The 24303-nt window shown below is 39.1% G+C and overlaps 1 protein-coding gene and 1 pseudogene across 3 annotated transcripts in view; one reads left to right on the forward strand and one right to left on the reverse strand.

The window, feature by feature from the left end:
• Nucleotides 1–19227, reverse strand: part of SRPK2 (SRSF protein kinase 2) — a 243460-nt gene extending 224233 nt beyond the window's left edge. For 2 of the 3 annotated variants that reach the window (XM_045828334.1, XM_045828327.1), the window contains exons 1-2: nucleotides 19055–19227; nucleotides 18910–18964 (exon numbers count right to left, since the gene is read on the reverse strand). In XM_045828334.1, coding sequence (XP_045684290.1) covers nucleotides 18910–18964; nucleotides 19055–19070 — 71 coding nt within the window. In that variant the 5' untranslated portion in view covers nucleotides 19071–19227. The remainder of the gene's footprint in view (nucleotides 1–18909; nucleotides 18965–19054) is intronic. The other variant, XM_045828329.1, reaches the window with a different exon arrangement.
• On the forward strand, nucleotides 588–12691 carry LOC123812076 (annotated as a pseudogene).
• Nucleotides 19228–24303: the final 5076 nt, after the last annotated feature.

The following is a 24303-nucleotide window of genomic DNA, read 5'->3' on the forward strand; positions in this document are numbered from 1 at the left end:
CCATTTAAAGTATGCAACTCATTGACTTTCAATACGTTCACAGAGTCATACAACAATCACCACAATTTTAGAATAGCTGAATCACCCCAAAAAGAAACTTGTATTAAGCAACGATCACCCCCATTTCCCCTACCCCACAGGCAATCACTACTCTACTTTCCATCCCTATGGATTTTCCTATTCTAGACATTTCATGTCAGTGGAATAATATATGATTATTTATGACTGTCTTTCATTTAGCATAATGTCTTCAAGGTACATATATGTTATACCATGTAACAGTATTTCATTCTTTTTATTGCTGAATAATATTCCATTGTGTGAATATACTACATTAGGTTAATACAGTCATTGGTTAAAGGACATCTGGGTTGTTTCCAGCTGGACACTATGATTAATGCTGATCTTATAATTTTAAGTAATAAAAAATCCAATTCAACCTGGCTTACACAAATAAGTAAAAGTCCTCCATGTAGCCCTTGTTTCAGACACAGTCAGGGCTTGAACATCATCATCAGGGCTGTTTTTCTCCACTTCTTGGCTAGGCTCTGTTCTCTGTTCATTTTCAGAAACTGCCCAGTGACAAAATGGCTTTGATAACTTCATTTCACTTCCTCAGAGTCAAGCCAATAGAAGAAGCAAAAGCCTCTTCCAGATCCTCAAGCCAAAGACCAGGGATTACCTCTGGGTAAGATCTCTAACTGTGACCCACAAGCAAAAACACTATCTGATATGGGCTAGCCTCTATCCCTGGAGGGTAAGGGGAAGCACGAAAGACCCCAAATGATGTGAACCAAAAATAAATGAGATAATCCCCACATAAAAACTGGGGCCTCTTTCGAGTAGCATAAACAGATTTCAGACAGCCGAAAATTTTTTAAAAAGCCCAATCCAAGAGCTGTTGTGAGAATTATAGATGATAAATACATATTAACCATTTAATATTATATAATGTCTAACACACGGTAAGTCCTTAATAAATGTTAGCTGCTATATTAACTAGTATTTGTATTAGATAAAGCACATTAAATTTGATGGACTTTAAAGGAAAAAAAGCCAATTTTATACAGCCTAATATCATGTATATTCAGCTTAAAAATAAGGTATGTTCAACCAATATTTGCTTTTTCATAGTAAAATGTAAGACTGCATCTGTATCAAAAACAAGGAATGAACCCTGTCCAGCTGGCTAGAGCATCTTTCAGATATGCCAAGGTTGCAGGTTCAATCCCCAGTCAGGGCATGTACAAGAATCAACAAATGAATGTGACACTTATTTTCAAAATGTTTAAAACTTCAGGTTATAGAGTCAAAGATCTCTACTTTAAGAGGAATTTCTCTGGTCTTGTAGAAAACATGAGAGGTAAAGTATAGCAAACAGGATGTTTCTGAGACCAGCAGTGCTACAGAACATTTCCTACCCTAAGAACACTCCAGTTAATGAGACTGATAGCCACCCTAGTCCTTTATTAGTCAAAGTTATCAATTCAATCTATTAAGAAATCTTTTCATGAGGAAAACATCTCTTTGAGGTCTTATAAGGTAACAGGAAGCTAGAATTGCCTTCACAAAAAGTGATTTTTTCAATCATGCCCAAAATACATTTATTTCATCCAATAAGGGATATACCAAATGTTTATTTCCCTCTTAGGCTCTGCCTAAATGTGTTTTTAAAAATAAAAAATAAATTTAAATAACTAGTACTGGTATCACCAATTTCTTTTATCACTTTTAGTCTTCTCCCTGTCCCCTTATATTCTAGCTTTAAATTACAGACCTAATACAGAATATCTCCAGCATGATTTCTAGATCTGATGGTAATTTCACTGCTATAATTAATTCACTTTAGGACCCATGCTTAGACAATATATTTCCTATATATATAACACAGGAGTTAGCCCTGGCTGGTGTAGCTCAGTGGATTGAGCAGTGGCCTGTGAACCAAAGGGTCGAAGGTTCAATTCCCAGTCAGGGCATATGCCTAGGTTGTAGGCCAGGTCCCTGGTAGGGGGCCCTCAAGAGGCAACCACACACTGATGTTTCTCTCCCTCTCTTTCCCCCTCCCTTCCCTCTCTAAAAACAAGTAAAAATAAAAACCATAAGGAGTTTAACCATAAACCATTTACCATTAACCATTTAAAAATAAAAAGCCAAAGGACTTATTAGTGAAGAAAAAAGATTTATGCTGCCCAAAGTGAACATAGGCATAAACATATTTAGATGTTTGAGAAAAATTTTTAATTCCACTGCTTTCCTTTTTTCCTATTATAAAAATCCAAAAAAATACAACTGAAACACCATAAAATAACTAATAGCTGCCACTTACTGAGTAATACACCACAAAGTTAAGTATTAGCTCATTTAATTCTCACATTTGCTCTGAGAGGTAAATACTGATAGTTCTATTCTAGGATGAAAAAAAAATTGAGCCTTAGAAAAATTACACAACTTGTCTAACACCACTAACAGAAATAATGCCTTGAAAACTTGGCCCCTGGTTAGCTGTCTCTGACAGCAATATTAATCAGCCTCAGCAAAGAATATTCAAAGATAAATCAGACTTTGGGAAGATGGGAAACCATTAAACCTTCTTTGGTAAGTTTGGAAAGTAAAATAGCCCTTGCCTACACAAAGTAACAAGATTCAAACTTTCAGAAAATAAAGTTACAAAGCCTCAGATCCTCTCAAGGTAAATTTATCCTCAAGTGTCCCTTAACTTGATCACAAATACACTGCAGAAAGTAGGCATCAGTGGAGCTAAGGGAAAGAGGAGAACCGTTCTGCTATTACTGTTATACCTATAGGGTGCTGGTTACTATGTAAGCTTGCATGGGTGTCCAACCTTTTGGCATCTCTGGGCCACACTGGAGGAAAGAGTTGTATGTTACACATTAAATACACAAACACTAATGAAAACAAAACAAAAAACCCTCATGTTTTAAGTTAGTTAATGATTTTGTGTTGGGCTGCATTCATAGCCATCCTGGACTGCATGTGGCCCACAAGCCATGGGGGCTGGGCACTCCTGAAAGGATACTGAAAGCCTTAGTCTCACAGCAACTAAAAAACAAGACAACAAATAAGTTTTTAAAGCTAAGACAGAAAACACAGTTACATCTTTTTGTGAACTGTTTTAGTGTGTACAAATATTTTCTACATAAAGCATCTTCTACCTCACTCCTACCATATGTGCAAATGACAAAATAGTCCAGGCCCGGATACACACTTATCCAAGGAGGACATACAGAGGGCCCAGAGACATATAAAATGATGCTCAGAATCACTAGCCATCAGAGAGATGCAAGTTAAAACCACAATGAGATAGCAATCCACACCAGTCAGAATGGCCATCATAAACAAATCAACAAACAGTTAAGTGCTGGCAGTGTTGTGGAGAAAAGACAGAACCCTAGGGCACTGTTGGTGGGAATGCAGACTGGTGCAGCCTCTTTGGAAAACAGGTTGGAATTTCCTCAAGATACTAAAAATGGAACTGCCTTTTGACCCAGCAACTCCACTGCTGCATTTATACCCCAAGAATCCTGAAACACTAATTGAAAAGAACCTATGCACCCCAATGTTCATAGCAGCGCAATTTACAATAGCCAAGTGCTGGAAGCAGCCTAGGTGCCCATCAGTAAATGAGTAAGTGAATCAATAAACAATGGTACACTTACATAATGGAATACTACATAGCAGAAAGAAGGAGCTCCTACCCTTTGTGACAGCATGGATGAAACTGGAGAGCATTATGCTAAGTAAAGTAAGCCAGGCAGTGAAAGACAAATACCATATGATCTCACCTATAAGTGGAACCTAATTAACAAAACAAACTGGCAAACAAAATATAGCTGGAGACATTGAAAGTGACAACAAATTGACAGTAAACAGAGGAGGGGTGAGAGGGAAATAACATGGGAAAGAAGGGAAAGGGATGTAAATGAATATGTATGAGGGACCCATGGATGGAGCCAAAGGGGGGTGGGATTGAGGGTAGGAGGTGGGCATGGGTAGGGTGGGGAAAAGTGGTAGTGGGAAAATGGAGACAACTGTATTTGAACATCAATTTAAAAAAGTAAAAAAAAAAAAAGTCCAGGCCCGTGTGACATGTTAAGGGTAGTCTCCATTCAAAGAAAGAGAGTATGTTTTCACTTTCTTTGACAGTAAATGGAAGAATTTTAAAAAGTTCTTGCAGTAATCTGTCTTTGGGGGCTATAAACTTTTTATTTTCTGTATCAGTTCCAAAATGGCTTATCTTTCTGCAGAGTAAATGGTAGTTTCAAAGACCACAGAATCAGAATCCAGGACTCCAAGCCAGCACTCTACATGGGCTCAGGAAGTAAACAGATAAGAGACCTTAACCAAGTAACTGCTTCTTCAGGCCCTCATTTCTCCTTCACTGAAATTTCTCCACTGATGAACACCTGAAGAACTTTCAGTCATATCCCAAGAAGCTGCCTTGGGAGTACCACAGTAAATGAGGGGAAGGGCCATGCCCTCACCTCACCTGCCAATTCTCCGAGAATGAAGCTGCTTTTCCACTTTACATGTAATAGAGTTTTATGAAAAATTTTATCTTAAAACCATTCTGCTACTACAAAGTAAGGGTGAAAAACACTTGTCCAGGTGCTCACTAAGGTCTCTACCACTGTATTGTATTTTCAGATCTACAGCCTTATGCGGTATGATATCTGTGAAAGATGTGATGTAGCCAATTTTATATTAATGCTGCAAGTAATATTCAGTTACACCCTATTTTATGATAAAACACACCATGTACCCACCCCAAAAAAATCTTTCAATGGGGTATTATAGAAATGAAAATAATCAATAGGATAAAATCTCTAGGTAAGTGGTTGGCAGCAGAAACACTAGTTGCAACCTTTGTTCCCTAGATGCTAAAAGTAACGACAGGATCTGGTGACCAAAGGCACCCAGTCACAGGATTCCCAAGAGCCAGGAATCTTTTCTAAGTGAATTGTCCATCTTATCGCTTCCATATCTCAATTAAACTTCTGCTCCCTGGGGTTTTAATGGTACCTCTGAGTTAAAGTCTCTCTTTACCTCCTCTCCTACCCCATCTAGTGTATCTGCAGAGTTCACACAATCTATCCAGGATCACACATACTGAATATATCAGTAGTTCTGGGGATACGGGCACCTATACCCTACGTTCAGCTAAGGTGAGTAAGTCTTGTGTGTTACAACATATCAGCATTTTACAATCTCATCCAAATGATCCCTTTTATCCCTATCCTTTTAGGCACCACATTCTAAGATACTGACTTGAGAATTATAATGCCTAAAAATATTTATATTAATAATTTATCCAAGAGATAACTGAAATAAATGCACTCCAGAGTTTATAAAGCAATTATTAATTTTAAACTTATCAGCAAAGCAATTTGACTACAAAGATATTCAATGTGGAGCTGAATTCAAATATTGGAAGCAAAACATTACATATATATCTTGCAGGATTTACCTTATAAAACTAAGAGCGAAATATAAAATATCATATATGCCCAAGCATAAGCCACAGACTTTTCTCAAATTATCCCTCAAAAATGGAGTAGTTTCCTTATATTCTAATTTTACATAGCCTTTATTACGATAAGGCTTTATTACTTATTCTGCTCTTTCAATTCTTATTTTTAACATAATAAAGCAAAAAAAATATTTGAGACAAGAGGAAATGAAAAATCAAAATAACAGTAATGCCAGGCTTGATGCAGATGGTAAGAAAATGTGGCTATGGCCCAGGGAAGACCTGGTCAGACTGAGAAAAGAGGGGAGAAGGGATGAAACGCTCTTCACTAAGAATTATTTGTGGGAACTGCCTGAAGTCAATATTAATTTGAGAAGCTTAGAGACTTCAACACAATTAAATCCATTTCAAAGGAGGCCAATAAATTCAACACCTTTTTGCAATTAATCCTCAAGATATGATTTTATTAACACTGTACACAAGGCATTTTTTAAATTGCTCTAAAAAGCAAGTAAATTAGCCCTGGACAGGTTGCTCAGTTGGTTGGAGCATCATCCCACGCACCAAAAGGTTGCAAGTTCGACCTCCATCAGGACACATACCTAGGTTGCAGGTTTGATCCCCAGTCAGGGTGCATACAAGAGGCACCCGATCAATATTTCTCTCCTACTCTCTCCGCTCCCCTTTCCCTCTCTAAAATCAATAAACATATTCTCAGATGAGGATTTTTTTTAAACCTTTAATCTGGTACAAAGGCAAAAATTTCTTTAGTAGTCAGTCACCAATGCAAATAATACTATGTGCCTATAATAGATGGGACAATGACAGGCAAATTCTTTATAAATTGTCAAGTTTTTTTTTTTAATAAAAAAAGGAAAAAGTACTAGCCCCTGAAATATGAAGGCCGTCTAAATTAACAAATCTAATAATCTTTTCTCAAATCTCATTCTCCTTGGATTTTTGTCCCATTTATTTATCCTCTTGAAGCTGATCATCAGCTTCCTTTCCTTTATTTTGCTCCAACAGTCATTTTCCCCAGCCATCTTCTATCTTCTTCCCCTCAATAAGCTGATCTTGCTGTTCTAATGGTCCTCAAATGTGTATTTTAATTCCCAGCCTTCCACCTGCACACCAACTCCCCAGCAGGGGTGTCCAGCCGTTTGGTGTCCCTGGGTCACATTGGAAGAAGAGTTGTCTTGGGCCACACTAAATACACTGCAACATGTAATCACAAAAAAAATATCATGTTTTAAGCAAATGTATGATTTTGCATTGGGCTGCATTCACAGCCATTCTGAGCAGCATGTGGCAGCCCACAGGCCACAGGTTGGACACCCTACCCCAATAACATACTTCCTTCCACCCTTTGGGTAAATGACACTTCAAACTCTGTGCCTAAAACAAAATTCTTTCTCCAAAAAACTTCCCCCCACTTCTTATTCTTCATTAAGTGTAACATTTTCACACTTCTGCCAATTTTTTAAATGGCTTTTCTCTTCATGTCCCCTAATTAATTAGTTCTAATCCTGTTGATTCTTCTTTAAGACAGCTTTCCAAAATTTGGGAGCCTTCGAAAGTTCACTTTTACTATTTCCATTTCTAGGACTATGTATAGTCTTAGAAAATCCGAAATGCAGACAAAGATACTCATTGAAGTATTACAACACCAGAAAATTGGAAACACTTGTCTAGCAATAGAGAAATGTTTGAGCAAATTAAAGTAAATTAGAATGTTATACTCACTAATAATTGGTTATAAAAACTTTTTAAAGACATTAAAAATGCATATGATGAAATGTTAAGTAAGGAAAGCAGGATATAAAATCATATATAGGAGATGATTAAGTAAATAACAAAAAACAGGGATTTAAAAAAAAAGACTAGGAGAAAATATACCAAAATATTAACAAGGCACTGCCTGTGCATATCTTGCTGGATGGTGAGAATATAAGTCATTTTTGTTATTTTCTTTATATATTTCTATGATTTGCAATAATAGTGCATATTTATAAAAACAGGGGAAACAGAATTTTTTAAGTGTGTTTCAAATTCAAGACCTGTGGTCTCCTTAAATTAATCTACAAATTCATGGTTATCTCTACACAAATGGCAAAAACAAACTGGGGCAGGAACTTGGAAATATGATTTTAATGAATAAATATGCAAAAATAGCCTCAGAACCTGAAAACAAGATTAACAAGGTGTGTGTGGGGAGTATGGAAGAGTCCTTGCCCTACCAAACACTTAAATGCATTCAAACTACAGCAATTAAAACATGACACCAGAACAGTAACAGAGAAGTCAATACAATCATACTCAAGTACATGTGAAAATGCAATTAAGTGGGGACAACTGGATAAATCATTTAGAAAAATAAGACAGGAACAACAGCCTAATAACCACAGTCAACCTTTACTGCATACCTACCACAGGCAGTTCTCCTGGCTCTCCTGTTTCTCTGGCTCCTCCTTTGTCAACCCTGCCCATGCTATCTTCCCTTTACCTTCAACACCTTCAGCAAGTTGCCACCAATAGCTATACCCAAACAACTCCCAATTTACATCTCCTAACCAGGGCTCACCCGGGTGCTTCAGCTGCAAACACTGACCAACATCTGTTACTGGGAGTCAACAAACACCTCAACAGCCAGACCAAAGATCATTAGCTCTTCCCAAACCTGCTGTGATTCCCTATCTTGAGGAATGGCAACACTCTCCACAAGTTTAGCTAATTCAAAAACCTGGGATCCATCCTAAACCCTTCCCACTCTCCTTCCACATTAAACTGGAAACTAAATCCTGTGATTTCCACTCCCTTAATATCCATCAGTCTCACGAAGCCTCCTGCAACAGTTCCTAAGGATCTGGCTTCTGAACTCTCCACACAGTAGCTGGAGTAATCTTTTTCTAAAAATCTCAGTTTGCCTCTTAACAGCTCCCCAAGGCCTCTGGAGAATTCCTCAGTGCCTCACTGCTTACCACAGCTACTTGACATTCCAGGTAAACAAGTATGCGATTTTACACCTCCACACGTTTACACCAAACGCAGTGCGGCTTGTGCCTGGAAAGCCCTCACCCTGCCCCATCTTACACACTTGGCAAATCATTACTGGCTTTCTGAGACAGAGTTTAACAGAACTCTGTGAATCTACTAAAAACTACTGAATTATACTTTAAGTAGATGAACTGTATGGCATGTGAATTATATATCAATAGAACTATCATAACTATAAGAAAAGACAACACAATTTTTTTAAGTAGGCCAAAGACAAAACAGGCACTTTACAAAATAGAACTTCAAATGACTGATAAACATATGAAAACATTCAAAACCACCACTCAGGAAAATGCAAATTAAATCCACAATGAGGTATCAATACATGCCCAGAATAGCAAAAATTAGAAAGAATAATACTATCAAGTCTGACAAAGATGTAAAGTGACTGAAACTGTCATACATTACTGGTAGGAGTATAAAGAAGTTTGATGAAAATTATTTCGTAATAAAATGGGGGGGGGAATTATCTTTGCAATCAGTACGGCCACTAAGCATTCCCTATTCTATAACCTATCAATTCCACTACTAGGGCATACTCCCCAAGAGAAATGAGTGCACAGTCCACAAAAGACATTTACAAGAATGTTTACAGCTTGCTTTATTCATAATGATTAAAAACTGAAGAAAATACTCTACCGAGGAATAGGTAAGTAAATTGTGGTACATTCATTCAATGAAATACTACAGAGTATTAACAATGAACTAAAGGTACTAATGGTACCTGAAACAACATGGGCACATCTCACAAATATTACATTGAGTGAAAATCAGACACAGGACTATATAATTTCATTAAGTGCAAGAACAGGCAAAACTAATCAATAACGGTATCAACCAAGTGGTCCCTGGGTAACAGGGTCAAGATTGGAGAGAGGGGACTTCCGGCCAAGATGGAGGCACAGGTAGATACACTGTGCCTCCTTGCACAACCAAAAGGACAACAACAAATTTAAAAGCAAAAACCACCAGAAATGCCAGAAAATCAAACTGTATGAAAGTCTGACAACCAAGAAGTTAAAGAAGGAACATTCACCCAGACCAGTACCAGGGGTGGAGACAGGAAGAGGGATGGAGAGGACTCGAGACAAGGCAAGGCGGTGGCTGGCAGACCAGAAAAGGCGGCAACTGGCAGAGCGGGTGGTCCAACATATGCATGAGGATAAACGGGGAGGAACAACTGGGGAGCGAGAGAGATCGCAATCCAGGGTTCTAGCACAGGGAAATAAAGTTTCAAAAACTCTGACTGAAAAAACCTGTGGGGGTTGAGGTGGCAGGAGAAACACCCTGTCTCACAGGAGAGTTCGCTGGAGAGACCCACAGGGTCCTAGAATGTACACAAACCCACCCACCCAGGGAATCAGGACCAGGAGGGCCCGATTTGCTTGTGGGTAGTGGAAGAAGTGACTGCAAGCCTGCAGAGAGCTGAACAAGTGGCACTGTTACCTCTCAGACCCCTCCCCCACAATGCAGTGACCTGTTGCCCCACCCTGTCAAGTACCCGAGACTCAGCTGCTTCCTAGGTAACAGGCACACCAAGACAAAAATAAGAGATGCAAATGAAAGAGATCAAAGCTCCAGAAAAAATACAACTAAATGACTAAGAAATAGCCAACCTATCAAATGCACAGTTCAAAACACTGGTAATCAGTATACTCACAGAATTGGCTGAGTATTATCACAAAATAGAAGAAAAAATGAAGGCAATGCTAAGTGAAATAAAGGAAAATGTACAGGAAGCCAACATCAACAGTTTGGACCAGAAGGAAGAAATTAACATTCAACCAGAATAGAATGAAAAAACAAGAATTCAAAAAAAAATGAGGAGGCTGAGAAACCTCCAGGACAACTTTATACATTCCAAATTCCAAATCATAGGGGTGCCACAAGGAGAAGAGGAAGAGCTAGAAATTGGAAACTTATTTCAAAAAATAATGGAGGAGGACTCCCCCAACCTGGCAAAGGAAACAGACTTCCAGAAGTCCAGGAAGCTCAGGGAGTCCCAAAGAAGTTGGACCCAAGGAAGCGTACACCAAGGCTCATAATTACATTATGCAAGACTGAATACAAGGAGAGAATATTAAAAACAGCAAGAGAAAAGGAGGGAGTTACCTACAAAGGAGTTCCCATGACTATGAGCTGATTTCTCAAAAGAAATCTTGCAGGCAAGAGGAGGCTGGAAAGAAGTATTCTAAGTCATGAAAGGCAAGGACCTATATCCAAGATTACTCTACCCAGCAAAGCTATCATTTAGAATGGAAGGGCAGATAAAGTGCTTCCCAGATAAGGTCAAGTTAAAGGTATTCATCATCACCAAGCCCTTATTTATGAAATGGTAAAGGGATCTACTAAGAAAAAGATAAAAAATATGAACAGTAAAATGACAGCAAACTCACAATTATTAACAACCACACCTAAAGCAAAACCAAAAGAAACTAAGCAAACAACTAGAACAGGAACAAAACCACAGAAATGGAGATCACATGGAGGGTTATCAATGGGAGTGGGAGGGGGAGAGACGGGGAAAAGGTACAGAGAATAAGTAGCATAGATGGTAGGTAGAAAATAGACAGGGGGAGGTTAAGAACAGTATGGGAAATGTAGAAGCCAAAGAACTTATGACACATGGACATGAACTAAAGGGGAGGAATGTGGGTGGGAGGGGTATGCAGGACAGAGGGGAATAAAGGCGAGGATGAGACAACTGTAATAACATAATCAATAAAATATATTTAAAAATAAAAAAATAAAAAATAAAAGATTGGAGAGAGGCTTAAAGACTCTTATGGAGTACTGAAAGGGTCTATATTTTGATCTAGGTGGTGGTTATAAGGGTATTAATATGTAAAAATCATCAAGCTGTACACTTAAGATTAGTGATTGCACTTCCCTAATTTACTATACACATACAGCATATGTATATATACTACAATCCAATTTTTAAAAAACAAAAATATGCACGTGTAGACTATAATGAACGGTACTGTAGTATATACCTGGAAGTTGTTGCGAGTACAGCTTATATGTTATCACTACCAAAAAAAAAATGGTAATTATGTGAGAGGACACAGGTGGTAACTACCCTTATTGTGGTGCTCATTTCACAATATGTACGTGGACCAAATCATTATGTTGTACACCTTAAACTTATATGTGGCAACAATATCTCAGTAAAGCTGGAAAAAATATGCACAAAGAATATAACAAATATATATACACATATATACACTACTTTTTAAATTTTTAAGAAACAAAAATAAGCGTAAGTAAAAGGATAATATGCCAGAATAATTGGTGGAGCTACCACTGATGATTTAAGACTTTCTTTAAATTGTTCTGTACTGCCTGAATTTTCCACCATGACCATATTACTTTTATCATTTTTTAAAAACAGATCCAAGAGAGCAACAGAGTAAGTAAAAGCTATATACTCAACTCCTCCCAGGACCAAATTGGAATTACAACTAAATTACAGAACAATCAAGCTCAATAACCAACTGAAGACTAGCTGAAGAAAAGTCTTATAACCAAGGATTTACAGAAGCCACATAAACACTGGCTATGGAGTTACTACTGCTAAAGACACTGGCTATGGAGTTACTACTGCACACAAGCCATCAGGTAACACATAGTTGGTGTTCATGTCTCATGGCATCCTGGATAAAATCTGTGGGACCCTGCATAATGATGAAAAATCAGATATGCAATCTTATGATACCATATTCCAGATTTCCAACAATCCAAACTGCTGCCACGTTAAGGATAAAGCCAAAGTCATCATCATCCAGGCCTGCAGAGGTGCTAACAGTGGACAGCTATGGGTCAGTGACTCTCTAAGAGCCCTCAGAAGACAGCTCTGCACAGTCTCCAGGTGACCTGAAGGAGGAATGATGTCCACAAGACCCACATGGAGAAGGATTTTGTTGCTCTCTGCTCCTCAATCCCACATGTTTCCTAGAGAAGTGCAAGTGGTTCTCTCTTTATCACACAACTCAGAAATTATGTTCAAAACATTCTTGGTGTTGTCATCTGACAGAAATGTTTGTGATGGTTCAACAATCACCTGAAGAACCAGGTGTTAAGGCCCACATGTCCTCACCTGAAAGATAAACTACATGCAGATATTTTTACCTCCTTCTGGGAAACTAAAATTAGAAATCTCAGGAGTCCAGCCCTCATATATATACTTCCTGAAGAAAATGTGCCAGTCCAACATTATTTTAAAAATAATTTTGTATTTCAATACAGGAAAAAATTTAAAATAAAAAACAAAGTTATTTCATTGTAACAAGAATAATGCTAAAATCAAACAAGGTTTCTTCCTAAAGCCTTCCCTTACCAATCAAAGCATCATGGTACCTAAATCTTAGAGTACACATCACACTGTCCTGCAATGGTGTTGACCATGCAATCTCTCCTACTTGCTTGCAGTACAGAGCTTTACTTATCTTAATCTTCCTAGCATCCAATACACTGCCTAGCATTACGTATCTGCAATATTTGGTATCTGCTTCATATGTGTTTATTGTACTGAATTGCACTTCTGGTGAGCACAAATGTTTGTTATATAAACAAATGTGTAATGAAACAAGAAGTCAAAAATAAGTGATTACCTCCCAAGGGAGGTTTTCCAAAGTTACTGGCTTGTGAGCTTGACTTGATGCTATAGGGAAGAGTTGAGGCTTACCTAATAAAAGATATAAACTTGTACCACAGCATTCCTAAATTGTTGCACCTGTGATTCACTGACCTAGTGCCACCAATCACACGCCTATTATTTTCTTCAACAGTCAGAACCCATACCACAGAAAATAGATAAGCAATAACCTACAGGATCCAACCTACCAACAAAGTCAAAAGTCCAAAAGATACAGTGCAGAATCCCATCACCAACAGCACACATACAGATTGTGAATATCAATCACATAGAGAAAAAAAAAAGAGAGAGGGACAGACCAAGTTGCTAATTGCTAGAAAGTCAAAATACAAATAAGTCCTCCAGCAACACACTCTTAGGTATCTGCCCTACAGAAATAGAAATATGTTCACATAACCTGTACACAAATGTGGAGCAGCTTTATTTGTAAGAATGAAAAACTAGAAACTATCCAAATGTCCTTAAACAAGTGAATGGATAAAGAAACTATAGTACATTCACACCATGAAATTCTCAGCAATAAGGAATGAACTAGTTACTGATACAACAGGGTTGAGTATCAAGGGCACTACCCAGAGTGAAAAAAAAGTGAATCTTCAAAGGTTACATGCTATATAATCCCATTTACATAACATTCTCAAAGTAGGGAAATTTTATTGGAGAACAGGTCAGTACCTGCCAGGGGTTAGGATTGGGAGGGTCGGAGCATTCTAGGATAACAAGAAAGAGTTTCTTTGTGGTGATGAAACAGTTCTGCACCCCATTTGAGGTAACTGATTACACAAATCTACACAAGTGGTAACATCTGACAAAACTATACACACACATACACACACACACACACACACACAAAATGCATGTAAAAACTGGTGAAATTTTATTTGAGTTCATAGTATTAAGTTGGCCAAAAAGTTCGTTTGGTTTTTATCTGTAAGATGGCTCTAATAGAGCTTAGTTGTCTTTAACTTCATTCAAAACAATTTTGTTAGATTGTATTGTGAGAGCTGTCATATCAGTGTGCATTTTATTAAAAATTTATCAAAATTGGTGAATTTTTGTGTAGCCACTTTAATATTAAAGATGGAAGAAAATACACATTTTTATATTATGCTTTAATCTTTCAAGAAAGGTAAAAAAACGCAACTGAAGCACAAAAAAAAAAGGTTTGTATTTGTGCAGTGTATGTGGAAAGTGCTGTGGCTGATCAAACCTGTCAGAAGTGGTCTCCAAAGTTTCATGCTGGAGATTTCTCACTGGGCAATGCTCCCCGGTCAGGAAGACCAGTTAAAGTTGATAGCAATTAAATCGAGACATTGAGAGCAATCAATGTTATACCATAAGGAAGATAGCCAACATACTTAAAATATCCAGATCAATAAAGTTACTGGTGAAAATGAATAACGTGTCTTTCATTTTACAGAAAAAACTAAATGGACTTTTTGGCCAACACAGTATTATGCCAATGTCAAGCTCCTGGTTTTGACAATGACCTATAGTTATACAAGATATCACCACTAGGGGAAGCTGGATGAAACAGAACTGGCTTAATTCATTAAAAGCTCACGGAACTAAACTTAAACTAAAATGAATGAAGAGCCCTGACCAGTAGGGCTCGGTTGGTTGGGCGTCATCCCAAAAAGTGAAAGGTTACAGGTTCAATCCCGGATCAGGGCACATGCCTGGGTTACGGGTTCAGTCCAATCAGGGCATATGAGAGAGGCAACCAACCAGTGTTTCTCTCACATATAGACGTTTCTCTCCCTCTCTTTCTCCCACCCTTCCCCTCTCTAAAAATAAATAATAAAATAAAATTCTTAAAAATAAAATGAATGAAGAGCCAGCTTGCACATACAAGTATGTAATGATAAAAGTAGAACAGATTACATCAAACCAAGTACCAGGGAAATTTGTACTCTTTTTGCAACTTCTTGGGAGTCATATTATTTCAAAATAAAAGAATTTTATTAAAAAATAAAGGAGTTAAAAAATAATTTATAACAAAAAATGGAAAGAGCCCAAATGTCCATCAATGGATAAATGGGTAAAGTGTGCTATACCAATACAAGAAACATTATTTAGCAATATAAAGGCATGTAGTACCAATACATGTTACATGGATGAACCTTAAAAACATTATACTAAGTGAAAAAAATTAGAAATTAGACCATATATTGTATGATTCCATTGATATAAAATTCCAAACAGATAAGTTCACAGAGGCAAAAAAATAAACTAGTAGTTGCTGGGGACAGGGAAGAATGGGGAGTAATTGCTAAATAAGTACAGAGTTTCTTTGGGAGGATGATGAAAATGTTCTTGACTTAGATAATATTGATGGTTACAAAACTTTATGAATATATAAAAAACCAGTGAATTATAAATTTTAAAAGATAAACTTTGTTACATAAATTACACCTCAATAAAAGTTACCTGTAGGAAAAAAGTCAACAAATAAAAAATACCTTTTAAAGGTTCATATATACACATGCCCCAAAGCCACAATCTATCACAAGCCATGTGATTTAGCTAATTCTTAAGATTCAGGACTGAATGACACTGTGGTCCTTCCTGATGCTGGTCACTCACAATCAGCACAATTAGTAATTGGCAAACTAACTCATTGGAACAATAAGACTAGTTTAAAATTTAGACTCTGCTAAGTAGGGATAGCTTAATCTTACTTCTGACTACTACAAGTTCTAGATACTAAGAAATGGAATGACCTAATTCATAAAAGCTCACAGAATTAAACTAAACTAAAATGAATGAAGAGCCAGTTTGCACATACAAATATGACACAAGTAGTCATTTATATCAAACCAGGCCCATGTAGTCACATAGTAAAAATTCAAGTTTGACAGTCATTATATTAATACAGTTTAAATTTAGCCCTAGTACATATGCCTTTTCCACCCCTAAAAACACTGGTCATTAGGAAACCTGAATTCTGGATCAAACTAAGTTAATTGCATGACCTTAACCTCTGTCAGAGCTGCCTGTAAAATGAGTAGTACACCTCAGACTCCCAGACTCCTGAGGTCTCTTCCACCACCTCTTCTCTCTAGCACCACTCCTTTCATCCTAAAACAAGTCATCATTCTCCTAATGGCCTATAAGGTCAGGCCTTCCTCACTCTGACTCCTCCACCCTCCCATCACCATTCTTTTCTGTAGTACCCCAGGCCCCTGACCTTAGGGTTCCTCCAACATTCCTAGCCCATTGCTCCCCAGAACTTTACCACATTCCCTCATTCCAACTTTGGTTTAATGTCATCTCAGACAGTTGTGTGCGGACCCTAGTCCCAGGCTGCCTTGATTCAGTTTAGCAGCTGGGCATGTTCCTTACTCATGCTGTGTCCCCATTTCCTGGTCTGTAAAATGATGGTAACAACAATGTCTACCTCAAAGGTAGAGTGACAGGCAGGTTCAAATGCCATCACTATTACTTAAGGAGCCTCATCTTAATATTCTCCATATACCATAGCACTATCTGAAATCAGCACCTTTGTCATCCTTGGGGAGAAGTTCTGTTCCTCTTATTCAAAGCTCTATCACCACCTCCTAGGAAAGGCATGCAAATAATGTCAAATACATGCAGAAATAAATATCAAGCATTCCTTTAAAAATAATGTCTTGATTCAAAGAATCAAGTCTTGGCTTTAGGCCCTGGCCAGATAGCACAGTTGGTTAGGGCATCATCCCAATACATCAAGGTTGTGGGTTTGATCCCCGGTCAGAGCACATACAAGAATCAACCAATGAATGCCTAAATAAGTGGAACAACAAATTGATGTGTGTGTGTGTGTGTGTGTGTGTCTCTAAAATCAATCAATAAATTTTTTAATGACATTGCCTAATCAAACAGTTACATAACTGGCCTGATCTCCTCTTGCTAATTACCTTGCAGATCAACCAGTTCTTTTAGGCATTGGCTGGGGGAAGGGGGGGGGCAGTCCCTCAAATCTTATCACATAAAAACAACAGACAATTGAAGAAACTGACTGATTAATCTGTGGGAGTAACAACTGAATATTGTGGATATATGCTAATTCTTCATAAACATACCACATAAATTCCAACCACAGCACACCAAAAAAGCCTGGCTCTTGGCCATTAGGAAAGCCATTCCCTGAAGTACTTACACACACACACACACACACACACACACACACACACACAGAATCCTCCCCCAAATCCCAGGCATGCTTTTTTCAATTCCTTTTCACATTTCTGAACTTAATGGGCTATGGGGAAATAAAAGTTGTGATTAAAACCCAATACTTAGGATCCTAAACATTACAGTTCTCCTTTCTTATTGGCTAAACTTGCATCACTCACCAAATGAAATACCAAATTTGAGGTTCTGATTGAGTGGAAAGCTAGCATTAATTTTTTTAAACATCTAAAACTACCAAATATTCCATTCCGGTTCCTCCCCCCAGTCCCCCAGTTTCTTTCCCTAAGGAAGGCATTATGTGGATACCCACATTTTGTGGAATCTTGAACGTACTCACAAATTATATTCTGTTTTGAGTGAACAAAAATCCTGTCATGATATACCACATTAGCAATGATTTAGGTAGTTTTCATAGATGCCACCAGTGAGTATGAAATGCCCTAGGCAGAGACCAAGGTGAATGGGAAAGAAGAAAGTCTAGAAATGCTGCAGGGTAGTCCCCTAAAGGAAACAAAAAAACTAAAAATGCTTCATGATTTTATTTAAAAATGATCATGGACTGTCATTCCGCATAGTACCAAAATTACCACAGAATGTTTCTTATTCAAAAGGAAAAGCAAAGCCACGAATCTAAAAGGAGTGGCAGATTTTCTTAAATTAAGGGGAAAAAAGGAAAAAGAAAGAGGTGGCGGCGCTCTGCAGCCTCGAGCAGCTCTCCAGGAAAGGCTTCTTGGACGCCGGCCGCTCTCACTCCGATCTGCGGCCGGGCTGGAGGTGGCAGGCAGCTGGCATGCTTTAAATATCACCACCCTATTCATCAACTCCGAGCACAATGAGGGCCGGGAAGCCGCGCCGGCGACAGCCAGAACACACACCCACCCGTCCCGTGCAACAGTCACGCTCGGCCCAAGCACAAAGTTTCGAATACAAACCTGAGCGCCCAAACGCAGAGGTCTCGGCGCTGAACTCGCGCCAGGTACAAGGCAGAGGTGAACCTCTATAGACAACCGGCTCGGGTTTTCAGCAGAAAGGCTGAGAGACAGGAGCCAGGGAGGACAGGCGAAAAGGACACGCAGAAATACACTCACTCCCTCCTCTCCCGCACACTCCGCCTCTCTTTTTCTCCAGCCCCAAAGCCCAGGTGGGAGCGGCTAAGCAGCCTCAAGCCCCACAAGGCTTGCCGGAGCCGCGTCCCTTCCAGCAAGGGCCCACGACCCTACGGCCAGTTCTGCACGCAAAGGGTGGTGCGCACGCCCGACGCCCCTTCACCCGCCTGCCCCGTCAGCCACGGCGATGGGGGGGGGGGGGCCCGGGAGCTCTGGGAACTGGCCGCCGCCGGCTTGCGCGCGCCCTCCCCGGTAAGCCCCCCTCCCCCCCAGGCAGCCCGCCGGGCGTGGAGGCGGCGAAGCACCCGAGTCCCTGGGGATCAGCCCCGCCTCCGGCCCTTGGGATCCGGGCAACATCCCCAGCGTAGTGGCGGGCTGCCCCCGACCGTGCAAGGGTCACGCTCGGCCCGAGCGCAGAGTGGACTCACTTTTTCGGATGTTTCTCTCTTTTCGGCCTCCGCTTTCGGGCCTGAATGGCCAGCACTGGGGAAAGAGAAGAGACACATTAACGGTCGGGCTGGCTGGCCTGCCGGGCCGCGTGGCGGGGAAGAGGGATCGCCGCGGGCCACTCACCTTTCCGGGAGCTCATCCCAACGCAGCGGAAGCGGGGCGGGGGTCTTCGCGGCAGCAGTGGCGACGCGCGAGCCAAACCGGGCTGCAGCCTCCACTCGTTCCGCCAGCCGGGAGGAGGCGGGAACAGCGCCTGCGCCACCGACACAGCGGCTCCCGCGGGGGGCACAACAAGACCCGCCCCCGGCCGGCCCCGCCCCCACCCGCCCGGTGGGGTCCGGGCCCAGACACTAGTGCTCTGCCGTGCGTCCCGCACCCAGCTGCCCTCCCCACTGGTGCAGAAGCGACACCCCCCCTACTACGACCACTGATGCTCGGGCCCTCGGCCTCCTCGCACTAGCCCACGACTCGGGCCTCCGCCTCCTGCGCCCCGTGGCTAGCGCCGGCCTCCAGCCTCTCCAGGGCACCCTGAGCGCGCGACCCTCCCTCTTCAGCCGCAGCCTCACCCCTACGCACCCCAGCTGGTGGCGCCGCCCGCCTCTCCATGAGCCTCTCCTTGGCCAGCGTCTCCGCGGGTCTCACACCACTGTTCTTCGAGCGGCCTTTTCTCCCCCTTTGCTCCTCTACATCCTTGCATCCCCAAGAGCACAGCTTCCTCCTTTCCGGCGGGTGTGGAAAGGTCACTGGACCAAGAGCTGGGAGACCTGGGTCCTTCACTAGGTGTGTGACCTTGGAAAAGTCATCTTATCTCACCATTACCTATCCCACAGGATTGCTTGAGTTTAATGAAGGAATAACTGCAAATAGCATGGAAAGTATAATGAAGTTTTTGCATGTGAATTAAATACTATGTGCACTACTGTTTAACCCAACAATACCGAAAATACTATAATTACTTTCTTCATCTTACAATAAAGAAACTGAATCTTAAAGAGGCTGAACAGTTTACCCAGCTAGGATTCAAATTTAGGCCTAGCTGTCTCCAAGCTCTTTCCACATACCATGCTTCCTAATAAAGATGTAGATCAAGTTGATAACGGGATGAAATAACTGCAGTGTTCCTTTGTTTCTTTAAATAACTATAATATTTTTGAAGGATAGTCATCCTGACCATTTTACTCTCACTTTGCTTACACAACTGTATTTTTATTTGATTAAAGTAGCTTAGTCTTCATTTGAAATATGCTAAACTCTACATATCAGAAAACAGTACTTAGACTTGAAGAGCTTTTTACTTTCTCAACTCAATATTTTCTATTAAAAAATATCAAATCTACAGAAAAATTACAAAAAATATAATGAATACCCATAGTAACCCTCTATTCACCAATTTTTAACATTTCACTACATTTGCTTTCCCTCTGTAAATGTGGGGTTAGGAGAATGTTTTGGTTTTGCTGCATCGTTTGAGTTTTTTGCAGACATTGTTACCCTTTACTCCTAAATATTTCAGTAAATATGTACTAAGAACAAAGATTCTCCTACATAATCAGAATTCTATTATCACTCCAAGAAAATATAAAATTAATATAATACTATTATTTGTAATATACCAAGGCCATATTCAAATTTTCAAAATGTCTTTTAGCTGACTCTTTTTCCAATCCAGAATACAATCAAGGATCATGTGTTGCATTTAGCTGTCTTGTATTTTAAAACTCCTTTAGTCTAGAATAGTCCCTGGTTTTGTTTTTTTCCAGTACAACATTGACTGTTTTGAAGAATCCAATTCTACTGTTTTGCAGAATGTTCCTCAGTTTTTCCCTATTAGATTCAAGTTAAATAATTGTATCAGGTATACTACATATGTAGATAATACTGTGTCAGTACATTGTGTCAGGATGCAGGACAGATATCATGTCAGTTTGTTCATTATTGCTGATGTTACATTTAATCATTTCATGGTGAAGTCACCTTTTTCCCTTTTTATTTAAAAAGTAGCCTGTGTAAAAAATGGACAAAAGACTCAAGAAATAGAAATTTCTCCAAAGAAGATGTATAAATGCCAACAAGTGCATGACAATATGCTCCACATTGTTAGAGAAATGCAAAGTAAAAACATGAAATACTATTTCACGTCTGCTAGAAAGACTTTAACTTTTTTAGGAGAAAGTAATTGTAAAGGATGTAGAGACATTGGACTCCTCATACATTGCTGGTAGAAATGTAAAATGATGTAATCACTCTGGAAAATAGTTTCAAGTTTCCTCAAGAAGCTAACCATAGAATTATCAGCAATTCTACTCCTAGGTATATATCCAAAAGAATTGAAAACGGGTAGTCAGACAAATCCTTGTACACAAATGTTCTGAGTAGTATGAATCACAGTACCCAAAAGGTTAGAAACCCAAATATCCATGAGTGCATGAGTAGATAAAAAAAAAACTGTGACAGAGACCTACAGTGAAATATTTTCCAGCCATAAGAAAGAATGAAGTACTGATGATGTATGCATCAGTGTGGATGAACCTCAAAAACATTATGCCACGTGAAAGAAGCCAGGCACTAAAGGTCCCATATTGTAGGACGCTATTTATAGGAAACATCCAGAATGAACAAATCCACAGAAAACAGATTGGTGGTGGCCAATGTCTGGGGGGAGAAGAAATGAGGAGCAACTGCTTAATGGGCAGAGAGTTTTATTTTGTAGTAAGAAAAATGTTTTGGCACTAGATTGAGGTGGTAAATGTACTAAATGCCACTGAATTGTTCATTATAAAATGTTTAACTTCACATTATATAAATTTCACCTCAATTTTGAAAATAGCTATCTGTGGGGTGTGAGTGTGCTTCCCCAAGAATGTTTTACTCTGTGTTCTAGCCTCCACTGATGATGCTTGCCTGAATCAAGTATTACTATAGTTGTTGTAGAATAATATTATAATCCTATCATTTCACCTGTTCTATCTATTTTAATTGACACTTGTATATGAAGAATAGCTTTCATTTCTCCTGCAATGCCTTTGTTTTCTGTTTGGAACTTGTTTTATGGTTTTGATTTTGGTATCAATATTGACAGTAGTTACTATCACTTTGATTTTTAATTCTTGAACTATCCCATATTTGACTAGGAAAGACACTTTAAACTTGCAATGTCCTTTGGATATGTACCAATCAGTTTTTGAGCACCTCTTTATATTCTGACATTTGATGTTCCAAGAAACTTTGTGCTTTTCCTAACTAGGTCACGGAACTAGCTATTTCTTGAGTCTTGGCTTATTATACAAGGCGATTAGAAGCTTTGAAGCCAAAGAAATCTGATTTGAAACCAGTTTTTTAGTATTTTAACAGCTTTATTGAGACATAATTCATATACCATACAATTCACCCACTTAAAGTAAAAAATAAAATAATGATTTTCCATATATTCACATGGTTGTGCGGCTGCCACCACATCCTAATTTTAAAACACTTTTATTCCTCCTAAAGGAAACTCCATACCCATTAGCAGCCACCCCCTATTTTCCCCCAACCTCTCCTTGCCCAAGCCCTAGGCAACCACTAGGATTCTCACTCTCTATAGACTATTCTGTGCAGGTCATATAAACACAATTATACAACATGTGTCCTTTGTGACTGCCTTCTTTCACTTAGCATAATGTTGAAACCAGTTTCGGCTACTTAATTTCTGTATGTCCTTGGGAAAGTTACTTAATTACAACATCCAGAAAATAGTAATAATATTAATACCAACTTTCCTAGATCAATATGATAATGAAATAAGATAAGAAAATATTCAATAGACAGGAATTATCATTAGCACTGGTTGAGAAACACTACCCCATCTGCTGAATCTCGAGCATTCATTTTTTCCACAAATACTTACGAAACACCTATTACATAGTAGGTATTATCCTAGGCATTATTCCATAATAGTGCACTAAGCACACAAAAATCAAATAAATATGTGAAATACACACTATGCTTACTAGATGGCAATAATATCTATGAAAAGTACACATATACACACACAAAACCCAGCAACCTTCCAGGAAGGTGTTTAGGAAAGGTCTAACTGACAAGGTAACACAATTAGCCCTGTCTGGTGTGGTTCAGTGGGTTGGACATTGCCCAGCAAACTGAAAGGTCTATTCCCAATCAGGGCATATGCCTAGCTTGCAGGCCAGGTCCCTGGTTGGGGACATGTGAGAGTGAGAGGCAACAAGAGGCAAGCAATGGATGTTTCTTGCCCTCCCTTCCCGTCTCTCTAAAAATAAATAAATAAAATCTTTTTTTAAAAGGTAGCATTTAAAGACCTTAAAATGATCTCATCAGTCATTATATTTCTATCAACTAGGAGAGAACTATACTCGCCACCTAGAATATTTGTAATGTTCATTAAAATACACCAACCTAATTAGCAACAAACACCTTTACATACATTATATTAGATGCTTAAAAAAGAATAATAAATTATAGACCTACTCTCTGTCAATATGGAAATTAAAAATTTCTTTAAGATGCGTTATAACTTAGAATGACATTTTAAAGGAAATACAAAAAAGGATAATAGTAATAGAGTATGAATTTAATATTTTTATTTTACCATCATTTATTGCTACATGAATCAATTATGTGGCCCTGTCCAGGTAGCTCAGTTGGCATAAGAGCATTGGCCAACATGTCAAAATTGCATGTTCAATTCCTAGTCAGGGTACATATAAGAAGCAACCAATAAATGCATAAATAAGTGGAACGGCAAATTGATGTTTGTCTGTCTGTTTCTCTCTCTCTCTTCCCCCCTCCCTCTCTCTGTCTCTAAAAATCAATAAATAAAAATTTAAAAATCAATAAATAAAAATAAAATATCAAGTATGTGAATTACTATTATTAAGAAGGGGAACTAATACCCTGGCCAGTGTGTCTCAGTTGGGTGGAGCATCGTCACATAACTGAAAGGTTGCATGTTAGATTCGCAGTTGCAGATTCGGTCCCAGGTCGGGCCTCATAGGATCAAGTAACTAATCAATCCTTCTCTCTTGCATCAATGTTTCTCTTTCTCCGTTCCTTTCTCTCTTCCTCTCTCTCTAAAAGAAGTGAAAAAATGTCCTCTGGTGAGGATAAAAATTGAAAAATAATAAAAAGGAGAAGTAGCCCTGGCCAGGAAGCTCAGTTGGTTAGAGCATTGTCCCCATACACCAAGACTGTAGATTCCATCCCCAGTCAGGGCACATGTAAGAATCAACCAATGAATGCATATATAAATGGAACAATAAATTGATGTTTCTCTCCCTCTCTCTCTCCCTCTCTCTCTCTCTCTCTCTCTCTTCCTCTCTCTCTAAAACCAATAAATAATTTTTTTAAAAAGCGTG

The sequence above is a fragment of the Phyllostomus hastatus genome, unplaced genomic scaffold (genome assembly GCF_019186645.2).
Source record: "Phyllostomus hastatus isolate PE091 unplaced genomic scaffold, TTU_PhHast_1.1 phas_scaffold_78, whole genome shotgun sequence".
NCBI lineage: Eukaryota > Metazoa > Chordata > Mammalia > Chiroptera > Phyllostomidae > Phyllostomus > Phyllostomus hastatus.